At 44.0% G+C, this 12,826-nt stretch overlaps 1 protein-coding gene across 2 annotated transcripts in view; it reads left to right on the top strand.

Moving 5' to 3' along the window:
* Positions 1 to 12,826, top strand: part of PI4KA (phosphatidylinositol 4-kinase alpha) — a 255,731-nt gene that overhangs the window by 89,524 nt on the left and 153,381 nt on the right. For both annotated transcript variants that reach the window (XM_073629090.1, XM_073629095.1), the window contains exon 16: positions 9,556 to 9,739. In XM_073629090.1, the coding sequence (XP_073485191.1) occupies positions 9,556 to 9,739 (184 nt within the window). The remainder of the gene's footprint in view (positions 1 to 9,555; positions 9,740 to 12,826) is intronic.

Raw genomic sequence — 12,826 nt, 5'->3', positions numbered from 1 at the left:
ACGACCTTGGTATGCAGAGATTGTAAAGATGGGAGTGGGAAGACCTTGGGTTCTTCCGCTGCGTCCAGATCTACTCTCACAAGGTCCAATATTCCATCCTGCCTTACGAAGTCTGAATTTTGACGGTTTGGCTGCTGAGACCCACATTCTGAAAAGCCGTGGGCTCTCAGAATCAGTCCTTTTCACTCCAGGCTCATCTACAGAATCTGGAAGGCATATGTTTCCTGGTGTGAACCCAGGGGGTGGCATCCTAGAAAGTATACCATTAGCAGGATTCTTGCTTTTCTTCAATTGGGCATTGAAATGAGGCTGGCTTTGAGCACTATCAACCCTTTGAACCAGTGCACCATGCTTTAGTTCTTCTGACAAACTGTTCTTTTTGGTAGCCATTTCCTCGGCTAGAAGGGTATCAGAATTAGCAGCTCTTTCTTGTAAAGAGCCATATTTGATTATTCACAAAGACAGGGTGGTGTTGCGTCCTCACCCGACTTTTTTACCGAAGGTGGTCTCAGGGTTCCATCTGTATCAAGATGTGGTCCTACCGTCCTCTTTTCCAGATCCGCGGAAGAGGAGTTGTTACACTCTCTAGATGTTGTAAGAGCAGTCAGTATTTATCTGCAGGCAACCGCTCAGATACGAAAGACTGATTGTCTGTTTATTCTGCCAGAAGGCCCCAGAAAGGGCCAGGCAGCGTCGAAATCCACTATTTCTAGATGGATTCGGCAAATTATTATTCAAGCCTATGGTATAAAGAAGAAGATTCCTCCTTTTCAGGTTAAGGCACACGCAACCAGAGCGGTTAGTGCTTCATGGGCAGTGCATCACCAGGCCTCCATGGCTCAGATCTGCAAGGCTGCAACTTGGTCTTCAGTCCATACATTCACTAGATTCTATCAGGTGGATCTAAGAAGGCATGAGGATGCCGCCTTCGGGCGCAGTGTGCTGCAGGCAGCAGTATAGATCCTCTTGTCTGTTGGTGGTCTATGTATTTTCTGATCTGTGTCTCTCTCCCCTCAATTTGGGCATTGCTTTAGGACATCCCACTAATTACCAAGCCTCTGTGTCCCATGATGTATGAACAAGAAAATAGTATTTTTAAATACAGCCTTCCTGTAAAATCCTTTTCTTGGGAATACATCACGGAACACAGAGCTCCTGCCCATCTTTAGGATTATACGTTTGGGTACTTATTGCTTTGCTACAAAACTGAGGTACTCTCCATATGGGAGGGGTTATATAGGGGAGGAACGCACCTTGTAATTAGGGTTACCAGTGTGTGTCCAATCACCTGAAGGTACTATCCCACCCACTAAGTAATTACCAAGCCTCTTTGTCTCGTGATGTATTCCCAAGAAAAGGATTTTACAGGTAAGCTGTATTTAGAAATCCTATTATTCAGCTTTGCATGAGGTTGTTGGGAAAGATGGTGGCTAAGGTGCAGTGGACGGCTGTCTCCCAGGGGCACGCTCTCTATGTAAACCCCAGTTTATCAGCTATATGCTGCCGGGCTCTATATGGTCATCTGTATCGTTCAAGCCTCTTAGTGAGCTGTATACAGCGGACGCCCTCCGGCGTCCTCGACATCCCTTATACTAGGACTACTAAATGTCCATGTGCCCCTGCCTCTAGTTCCAGTTATCGTGGATTGATCTTCTAATCTTCAGATATATTGTTTATCCTACCATGGATATTATCTATTCCAAACTAAGATAGAGAAGCATTTTTCTCTTATCTGTTGCATCTTTGAACCTTGATCGTGTCCTGAAGAAGCCTTACGGCAAAACGCATAGACGCACAAGGTCTCACTGCACATTAATATACAGATGCACAGTATATGATGTTTTTACTCTGTTGTGATTATCCTATGTAAAATTTAATAAAATAAATTGTTTTCTTTAGATTTTCTCTGTATTCTCTTGAGTAGGGATGGGCCGAACACCGCCCCGTTCAGTTTGCAACAGAACACGCGAACAGGCAAAAAATTTGTTCGAACACCATTAAAGTCTATGGGACACGAACATGAAAAATCAAAAGTACTAATTTTAAAGGCTTCTATGCATGGTATTGTCTTAAAAAGTATTTGGGGACCTGGGTCCTGCCCCAGGGGACGTATCAATGCAAAAAAAAGTTTTAAAAACGGACGTTTTTTCGGGAGCGGTGATTTTAATAATGCCTAAAGTGAAACAATAAAAGTGTAATATTCCTCTAAATTTAGTACCTGGGGGGTGTCTATAGTATGCCTGTAAAGTGGCGCATGTTTCCCGTGTTTAGAACAGTCTGACATTTCTAAAGGAAAAAAGTCATTTAAAACTACTCGCGGCTATAATGAATTGTCGGTCCGGCAATACACATAACAGTTCATTGATAAAAACGGCATGGGATTCCCCCACAGGGGAACCCTGAACCAAAATTAAAAAAAAAAAAAATGCGTGAGGGGTCCCCCCAAATTCCATACCAGATGTATGTATATTAAGGGGAACCCCACGCCAAAATTTTTAAAAAATGGCGTGGGGGTCCCCCTCAAAATCCATACCAGACCTGGAGATTTTAAGGGGAACCCCGCGCCAAATTTTTAAAAAAAATGGTGTGGGGTCCCCCCAAAAATCCATACCAGACCCTTATCCGAGCACGCGACAAGAGAGCATCCCCCCTCCTGAACTGTACCAGGCCACATGCCCTCAACATTGGGAGGGTGCTTTGGGGTAGCCCCCCAAAGCACCTTGTCCCCATCTTGATGGGGAGAAGGGCCTCATCCCCACAACCCTTGCCCGTTGGTTGTGGGGGACTGCGGGTGGGGGCTTATCGGAATCTGGAAGCCCCCTTTAACAAGGGGATCCCCAGATCCTGGCCCCCCCCCCGTTTGAAATAGTAACGGGTACATTGTACCCGTACCATTTCACAAAAAAGGTGTGAAAATGGTAAAAAAAAACACACACACAGTGAGAGAAGTCCTTTATTTAAAAATTAAAACTGTCCCACCTAGTCCATTCACCTCCGATGAACCAAAAAAATAATAAAGAAGATCTGCCTCCATGGGAGGCACACGCCATATGATGCGTCCTCGCAGGTGACAGCTCTTTTAAAACTGTGGGCGGGGCCACACTGTGTCATCGCCGGGTGACCCCGCCCCCCTCTGACGCACGGGGACATCCCTATGGCTTCCCCCGTAGCGTCAGAGGGGGGCGGGCCCGGACGGGCCCACCCGCTCTCTCGTCCCCCCCCCTCTTTTCCTGCGGCCTGCCAGGTTGCGTGCTCGGATAAGGGTCTGGTATGGATTTTTGGGGTGACCCCACGCCATTTTTTTAAAAAATTTTGGCGCCGGGTTCCCCTTAAAAATTCTGGTCTGGTATGGATTTTGAGGGGGACCCCCACGCCATTTTTACTTTTAAATTTTGGCGCGGGGTTCCCCTTAATATCCATACCAGACCTGAAGGGCCTGGTATGGAATTTGGGGGTACCCCCTGCATTTTTTTTTTTTTTTTTTTTTTTTTTTTTTTACTTTGGTTCGGGGTTCCCCTGTGGGGGAATCCCATGCTGTTTTTATCAATTAATTTTTATGTGCATTGCCGGACCGACAATTCATTGTAGCCGCGAGTAGTTTTAAATGACTTTTTTTCCTTTAGAAATGTCATTTTGCTGTCAGACTGTTCTGAACACGGGAAACATGCACCACTTTACAGGCATACTATAGACACCCCCCAGGTACGAAATTTAAAGGAAGATTGCACTTTTATTGTTTCACTTTAAGCATTATTAAAATCATTGCTCCCGAAAAACGACCATTTTTAAAACTTTTTTTTGCATTGATACATGTTCCCTGGGGCAGGACCTAGGTCCCCAACACTTTTTATGACAATAACTTGCATATTAACCTTTAAAATTAGCGCTTTTGATTTCTCCCTTTTAAAGGGTGTTCCGCGGCTTTCGAATTTGCCACAAACACCCCAAATTGTTCGCTATTCGGCGATCGGGCAAACAGCCAATGTTCGGGTCGAACTCATGTTCGACCCGAACATAAAGCCCGTCCCTACTCTTGAGACACAAAATTGCAATAAATCACTCAATGCCATTAAAGGTTCCCTCCCAAGCGTGTCAAGTATAATATGGTTTTCTCTGCCAAACTTATGTGTGCAAGATTGTAAAAATCTACCAAATTTTTCAATTTATGTAAAGATGTTTTTATTTGACTTAAAGTGGTTGTTAAGCCACTCTAACCTGTATGCACCATCAGCACTGCCTCCTATTGCAGTGTTTCCCTCTTCCCCGTGTATGATTTATAAAAATAAATGCTACAAATACCTCATTTCACAGCCAAAGTTACGAATGCATGATCGGCAGGCTTTCTCCTTTCCTCCTCTGACAGATGCAGCGGGAGGGGCCAAGTTTCCCCCCGCTGACATCAGTCTGGAGGGGAGGAGGAGAAGATAGCCGGTCGGTCATGTGATTGTGATCTCGGCACTGAAATGAGTTATTTGCAGCATTTATATTTAAAAAAAAATCATACACAGAGGGGGACACTACTATAGGAGGCAGTGCTGATGGTGTATACAGGTTAGTGTTATGCAAACAGCAGGAGGAGGGGAGGGTGGCACTGTCACGAGCTGACAGGCAGTGAGGGGAGGGGGGAGGAGGACACAGGAGCACAGAGGAGATAGCAGGCTGCGGATGACAGAGGCGCGTAAACTGACCACGGTGTCAGGGCTCAGCAGGCATGATACACCGTGGTCAGTTTATATAGGGAAGGGTAGAAACTGGCAGGATCAGCCAGGTTTTTTAGGTGTTACAGGGGGGCAAATGACACAGCAAAAGCACTGTGTCGTATAACATGCTTTAAAGGAGCAGAATCCTTTTTTTTTTTTTTTTTTTTTTTTTTTTTTAGGGTTAACAAACGCTTTAAGTCAATCCTAGGTTTATAGGTAAATCCTTTTTTCTGTGATGCTAGTCCTTATAGATACTCCTAGTGCCCACTTATGTGTTTAGCCTTGTCTTTTTCCCCCTAAACTGCTGCTGAACGACACACTCACCTACTTGCCTGTACTCCTGAGGATTGTACACCCCTGGTTCCTGTTTTCCCAGCTTCACATGCTTTTTTGTAGGGCTGTTTTATCCCCCTTTATTTAAAAGAATGTTCACAGAAACACAAAAGCACATACATGGGTTGTTCAGGATCTCTCTGCCATAAGCAAATACTGCTTTTTCGGCTTTCACTTTGCAGCAGCTCTGCTCTGGTCCTCAGGTTTGGCCCTTGTCACTATTCTCCAACCAGAATTCAAACTCCTGTGCACCCATGCACCATCTTTAAATGCTCCCTTGCAGCTACATGGGCTCCTGGGTAGGGTGGAATCTGAACTGTTGCATACACCTATACCAAAAGGGCTCTGCACAAACATTGTGCTGTGGACCTAGGACTTGAGACGTCATCCTTCCCAATTCTCTTCAAAGCCTCTGGGCTCCAGGATCCATACCAAGACTTATTTTAGAGGACCAGACTTGAATTCCAGAGGACATGGAAGAACCAGTTTCCTGTGTACCAAACACACTTCCTGGAAAACACGAAAACAAGGGCACACACTGGTGACGTCACATCATATTCTTCAATCAGTCAAGCTGACTTTCTGAACAGTTCACGCCTGATGCTCTTCTCTTGGTAAAACTTAATTGTAGACCTCTACATCATCTGCCCACCTCTCCACCAATTATAATTTATTCATAAAAATACAACTCTTCCCCTGAATGTGATTGCTGTGTTAAGACCAAATGAAAGTGGTTGTGAGGTTGGGATTTTTAAAAAATAAAAATAACAAACATATCTATACTTGCCTGCTCTGTGCAAAGGTTTTGCACACAGCAGCCCAGATCCTCCTCTTCTGGGGTACCCCGTTGGCGATCCTGGCTCCTCCCCTTCATCAGGTTCCCCCACGAAAAGCCGCCTTCCAATGGGGCACCCATGCCTGCGCGTTTCCGAGTCCTGCTGCTGCGTCCATTGACACAGCCAGCAGGACTCGGCTCCGCCCCCCGGCTCCCGTGTCACTGGATTTGATTGACAGCAGCGGAAGGCAATGGCTCCTGCTGCTATCAATCTGTCAAATGAGGTAAGTGCCACCGGCTGGAGCCACTAGGCTCATGCATGGTGCTGGAACGAATGCAGTCTATTACAGTAGCCCTAACAGCCAGCCCATGCTGGCATAAAAATAATTAGTTTGGGCCAGTTTTGCCCAGGCAAACTATTTAAAGTGATTGTTTGGAAACCTGGAATTCTACTTTAATAGCAGTTGTTCAACCAGTGCTGACAAACTAATTTCAAGGAGTTTGGATTAAAGCGGAGCTCCAGCCCCTTCCTCCCCCTTTCCTTCCAAAAATTAAAAGTCAGCAGCTGCAAATACTCTCTCGGCGGCTGCCGCTGCCATTCCTTGCAAGGGAAATCGGCAGTGAAGCCTTTGCGACTTGTCAGACGGTTCCCTACTGCACATGCGCCAAGCGAGCTGCACTTTTTTTTTTATGTCCTGACGACGGGGGGGAAGGAGGAGGAGGGTCGAGCTTCCTGTGGTGAGTTCTCCCGGAAGTTGGGACAAGTACCTGTTGACAACAGGTACCTGCTCCCCCCTCTCCCCAAAAGGTGCCAAATGTGGCACTGAAGGGGGGGGGGGGGGGTAAACTAGCGGAGCTTCCCCTTTTTGGGGGGTGCTCTGCTTTAAGCTGGATGCAACGTCTGAAGGTTCCTGAATAACATCTCTTTGGAAAGTCGCTATTAGTTCTTTAGGTCTTGTGAAGAGACTGGGTAGCAGAGACAAAGTGTCTCATACTGCTGCCCTAACACAACGCCGATTACTGTAGCTATTGCTACTACAGTCTATTACAGCAGCCCCAGCAGTCAGAACTTTCTCTTGCATGTAAACAAAAAAAAAAAAAATTGGTTTGGGCTAGCTTGGCCCAAACTATTTAAAGTACTTATGATAAACCTCTAATTCTACTTTAAGCAAGGATCTGAGAGAGTCATTTTGCTCTTATACATTTGGCTATTTTGTACTGATTTGCTCAAACTTTCACATCTTTCCCCCTCCATTAACCAGGGGGGACTGAGAAGAGAGCCTTAAAAAGTGCACCATGCTTATGATCTACTAAAGAAATGAAGTGAAGCAGATTGCATACTGTAACCTCCGCTCTATCTGCCCCAAGAACAGTGTAGATACTGGTACATCCTGCATATGTTTTGGTCTTGGTTAAAGATCCAAGAATACTGGTCACAAATTAAACTGTTGTTAATTGTATATTGCATACAATCATGTAGCCAAGCCCCACCCTGGTACTTTTCGGCATAAATTGTAATGTACATTTGTATCATCCTCTTAAACCTATAGAAGTCCCTGGCGCAACTCCAGCCTTCGATATTGGAATCAACGATAATGTGGTTATTGCCTTTGTATGAGCTAAATTTCATGAGCAAACATTGTCCACAAAAATTTAATAGAGTTCAGGTGCAATGGTTTGCATAGGGAGGCCACCCTCCACACACTAATGCGCCTTCCCACATCCCTTTGCCCATTTAAAATCGGTATCCATTCCTTATGTACCTCTTCCTATTTTAGTGAAAACTGTAAAAGTATGAGCTTTGTTATGTGTTACTTTCACGCTACCACTCTGTGCGAGGGGTAAAAAATGTATAGCAAGCCTGCCGACTTCATTTAATTATCTTATCCTTGACTATTCATAAATAAATTGTTAGAGAGTAGTGAGGCTCTGACCGTTAACTCAGTCTAACCAATATGTGACATGAACTCTTGTGGTAGGTAAACCTAGTTAATCACTCCTAATAGATAACCATCAAAATAAATATAAATATAAAGTGACTTCAGTGCATAAACCAATTCAACATTACTGGGTGTAACCTCAAGGCTAAAAGCAATCACTCTGTGATGCCCCTAGTCATCCAGCGATCGCCACACTCTTCACACTGTGGTAAATCAGCAGCAATAGAAAATAGGTGTATAAACATGCAATATAAATAATGATCCAAAACATGTAATAAAAGTGATCCTAGTGCATAAATAATAACATGTGTCTCAAGGCTGGACACCTAACACACAAATCTAAACAATGATATAATGGTGCATTGTTCATCGATACAAGTCCTTATATAAAAAGTCCTTTTTGTGAGGTAGTGCGCAATATCACCCGCAGTGGTGAGTATTCATAATATAGGTGACAATCTTGCTCCCACATCACCTTGGTGCTCTCTAGCCTCAGGTAAGTATTAAAGCGGAGGTCCACCCTAAAAATAATTTTCACATTAGTAGGTTCCTTTTTAATGTAAAATAAATCATTTTGTTTAAAAAAAAAAAAAATGTATTTGCCTGAAAGTGCCTGTTACTAGGCAGACTTACTAATCTGCCTACTTCCTATTCCGCGGTGGACCTACTTTTCTTCCTGACTCGCCGGGCCTCCTGGGAAATGAATGTCATCATTTCCCAGGAGTCTGTGGGAATTACTGTGTATCAGCGCTACGAGCGCCGTTTAACAGCGCATGCGCGAGATCGAGAGGTTACCCAGCATGCACCTCTCTCAGGAAAACAAGGAAGAGAAATCAACTGGGCTTCACATGCCCATAACTAAAATGGAAACGGCCACAAGATCAGTGACAACATATACTGTAAGTTTTTTAATTGATAACTAAAGTGTTCGGGAACAATTGATATCTGTTACTGCTTATATGTTCTAATAATGTTGAGATTGTAAAAAAAAAATTATGGCCGGAACACTGCTTTAAATTAGCATAGCCTATGGTTCCTTTGACGGTGTACTGGTGTGTAGTCACCTCTTGGGGTCCTGTATAGTTGTTTCCGACGATCTGCTCTCACATATGTTGTGTCTCTGTTTTCTCCCAGGGGGTTCCCTCTAATGTCCTCTCAAAGGGGTATATATAAAGGAAGAAGAGAGCTCTCGTAGTGTAGTAACTTAGAATGAATTTATTAAAATCATAACATCATACAGTGCACTCACATTAAAAAGCAGAGTAACGGCGTATATCCACGAGCTCCGAGCTCGTTCCACAATTGCGTCACTTGTGAGTGGAAGACAGAGAAGTTGAAGCTCCCCTGTGCAGACACAGACAGCAAAAAAAGAAACTGACAGTGGTTCTTACCCTTCCCATCTCTACAACTAGACATTGTTTACTGGAGTTCATAACAAATTGTTTCAGTTTGTTGATAAAAATGCTGATGTTGATAGAAATGCATACAGTATTTGTGTGACAAACTACCAGTTTGAAGATGAAGTACAAAATGCTTAGAAAATTGATTTTAAACATCATGTAACAAGATATTAAAGATGTGATTTCAAAGTCATTAGTCTATAGTCTTAAAGTTTAAACTTGATAAATTAGATGTATGAATACAATAATCCTATTGTGTGTTTACTTGTCCTAGTTAATTCCAGAGAACCATGTAATCTGTATTTTTTGTTTACGTTTATTAGGATCTAAAATCAGCTTCTGCACTAACAAATGAATCTTTTATTACATTTGTTGCACAATAAAGAGATGTTTGTACTGTGTTTTAGGGAGGCTCATCTGATTCCAGATCACACAATTCGTGCATTGGGGCATATTGCAGTGGCCCTCAGGGATACCCCAAAGGTGATGGAGCCGATCCTTCAGATATTGCAGCAGAAGTTCTGCCAGCCGCCATCACCACTTGATGTGCTCATCATAGACCAACTGGGGTGTATGGTGATAACTGGCAATGTAAGTAGACAGATTTGCAAAAGAAACAATTAGCTTTTAGACATTCGGACCAACCAACAGTCTGCTCGCTATAGTAGTAAAGCTAAAATATGCTTGTTTGTTTCCTTATTTTACACCAATCCTACCTGTAATAACCTACACCGTTTTCAAGCACAGAAGCAGGTCAGTTTTGACTGCCCTAAGGCTTCATGTATACTGCAGCTGCTAAACTCACGTTTAGGAGCAGTTGAGTGTTTTTTTCAGCAGCCCCTGAACTTTCCTCAATGTTATCTTATGTGTACATGTAGACTCAGTCATTTATAGTAGGTTAGAGGCAGTTGAGGTTACATGTGTTTTTTGAAAGCAGATAAATCGCGTTCAGGACTGTAGTTTACCGGCATTTCAAACTCCAAATGCTTGTAAACGTGTTTAAACGTTAAGATACAGTGTTAAGCTGGGCTTTCAGCCCATTGATTTGAATGGAAGTCGCATCCAAGTTGGATTATCATGATCCGACTTGTGGTGCAACTTGTGCTCTGAAGATCTTGAAAGGGAGTCCCATGCTAAAATAAAAAATAAAAAAACGGCTTAGGGTCTCCCTCAAGATGCATACCAGGCCCTTTGAGTCTGGTATGGATCTTGAAAGGGTACCCCATGCCAAAAAAAAAAAATGGCATGGAGTCCCCCCCAAATTCCATACCAGACCCTCATCCGAGCATGCAACCCAGCAGGTCAGGAAATGGGATGGGGGGGCGCGGACAAGCGAGCGCCCCCCCCCCCCCCCCCCGAACATACCAGCCCGCACCCCCTTAACATGGGGTGTGGGTGCTTTGGGACCCCAAAGCACCTTATCCCCATGTTGACCCTAGCCAGTGGTTGTGGGAGTCTGTGGGCAGGGGCTTATCGGAATCTTGAGGCCCCCTTTAAAAAAGGGGTCCCCTCGATCCCGGCCCCCCTATGTTAATGAGTATGGGGTACATTGTACCCCTAACCATTCACCCCAAAAAGTGTAGTGTAAAAAAAAACAAGAGACAGTTTTGACAAGTCCTTTATCTTCCTCTAGTCTTCTTCCTTCAGTCTTCTCCGCTGCCAAACCGGTCCTCCTCTGACACTGTTAAGCAGCGGAGAAGACCGGAGGAAGATTTTTAATAAAGGACTTGTCAAAACCGTCTCTTGTTTTTATTTACACTACACTGCCTTTTTTTGGAGTGAATGGGTAGGGGTAAAATGTACTCTATACTCATTCACATGGGGGATGGGATCTGGGGGCCCCCTTTCTTAAAGGGGGCTTCCAGATTCTGATAAGCCACCTGCCTGCAGACCCCCAACAACCACCGGCCAGGGTTGCGGGGAGGAGGCCCCGCATGTTGAGGACATGTGGCCTGGTATGGTCCAGGAGGGGGGGGGCATTCGCTCGTCCCGTCCCCTTTCCTGTACTGCTGGGCTGCATGCTCGGATAAGGGTCTGGTATGGATTTTGAGGGGACCCTGCAACGTTTTTTTTTTTTTTTTTTTTTTTGGCTGGGGTTTTCCTCAAAATCCTTACCCTTTGGTCTGGTATGGTCTTAAGGGGGGTGCCAACCCATGCACGCCGTTTTTTTTTTTTTTTTTCTGCGTTTGGCTTCTCTTTCAAGACCCATACTGGACTCAAAGGGCATGGTATGGATCTTTGGGGGGGGGGGGACCCAATGCCGTTTTTTTTTTTTTTTTTTGTACACTTTGGCATGGGGTTCTTCTTCAAGATCCTCAGAGCACAAATTGCACCACAGGTCGGATCATGATCCGACTTTGGATGTGACTTCTATTCAAATCAATTGGCTGAAAGTCAGATCAGTAGACTTTCATAGGGAACTATTGATTTTGAATAGAGAAAGAGTCCATTGACACATGCGTCCATTGACACAGACAGCAGGACTCGACACCCCCCCCCCCCCGCTCTCGTATCACTGGATGTGATAGACAGCAATGAATGTCTCCTGCTGCCATCAATCTATTCACTGAAAAAGGAGACAGCGGCTAGAGCCGCAGGGCTCGCGCTCGTCGCTGGAACGGACGGGTTCTGGTAAGAAAAAGGGGGGCTCTGGTGGGCAGCTGCAGCAAAGATTGCACCTTATTGCATTAAGGTGAAAAACCATGAGACTTTACAACCCCTTTAAGTTAGGCATATGCTAATTTATTTTCAAACAAATGTTTGTATGATAATTTGTACATAAATTCTCAATACATTTAATGGTTTGATGAATGTAATTCAAAAGCACTTCAAATGTTTATTTGCTTGCAAATTTGACTTTGAAATGGATAAACTTTCCCATATCTACTCAGTAGCCACTATAGAGCCGTGGAGTGTGATTCCAGAGTGTTTGTCACATGTACAGTTGAATTAGAATTTGATGATCTACTTAAAGTCAAACATGGGAATTCTTCAAGCTTGTTAGACACAGCTTACCTGCTGAGCAGCTGTGCTTTTAATTCCAACATCAACATCTGTCTTCTGCTGCCAAAAACCCTTATATATAGGTCCATGTAGTTTCTGGTATATACTGTACCTTTCCTAATAGACTTGGAAAATTGAGTACTGTCCGTGATACTGCCCCCCTTTTTCTTACCAGAATCCGTCCGTATACGAATAGACTTGAGCAGACAACTTTTTTCACTGGTTCCAGTGATGCTTTCCCTGAGCCATTTGCAGCGTTGTCTCCATACTGTGGTGCCTGTGACAAAGCTAATCATGGAATTATTTAATGGGTTCCAGTCCAAATAAAAACTTTTTTTTAAATTCAATAAAAATTAAGATGACATTTTATTAGTAGTTTGCTTATCAAACCTGAGATTGCAATCACCCAAATTGGGTTTTTTGACCAGATCAGGCAACAGTCCCTTATGGCTGGAAGAGCTCTAACTGCCATTGTTGAGGGGAATAACTGTACGAACAACTACCCTCTCAAGGCTATGGGTAGCTTCATTTGGTTCTTGGAGTTGCATTGTGAAGTGTGTCTATCAGCCATTTTGCATTTTAAAATGGAATGTTCCTAACCTGACTTTTGTCTGTGTGGTTTAGTTGCACTTTGATATCTGGACCAGGGTTGCCAACTGTCAGTAAATTCACAGG

This window comes from Aquarana catesbeiana, linkage group LG01 (assembly GCF_042186555.1).
Source record: "Aquarana catesbeiana isolate 2022-GZ linkage group LG01, ASM4218655v1, whole genome shotgun sequence".
Classification (NCBI taxonomy): Eukaryota; Metazoa; Chordata; class Amphibia; order Anura; family Ranidae; genus Aquarana; species Aquarana catesbeiana.
The sequence above is the reverse complement of the archived record's forward strand: the minus strand, read 5'-3'. Positions and strand labels throughout refer to the sequence as shown.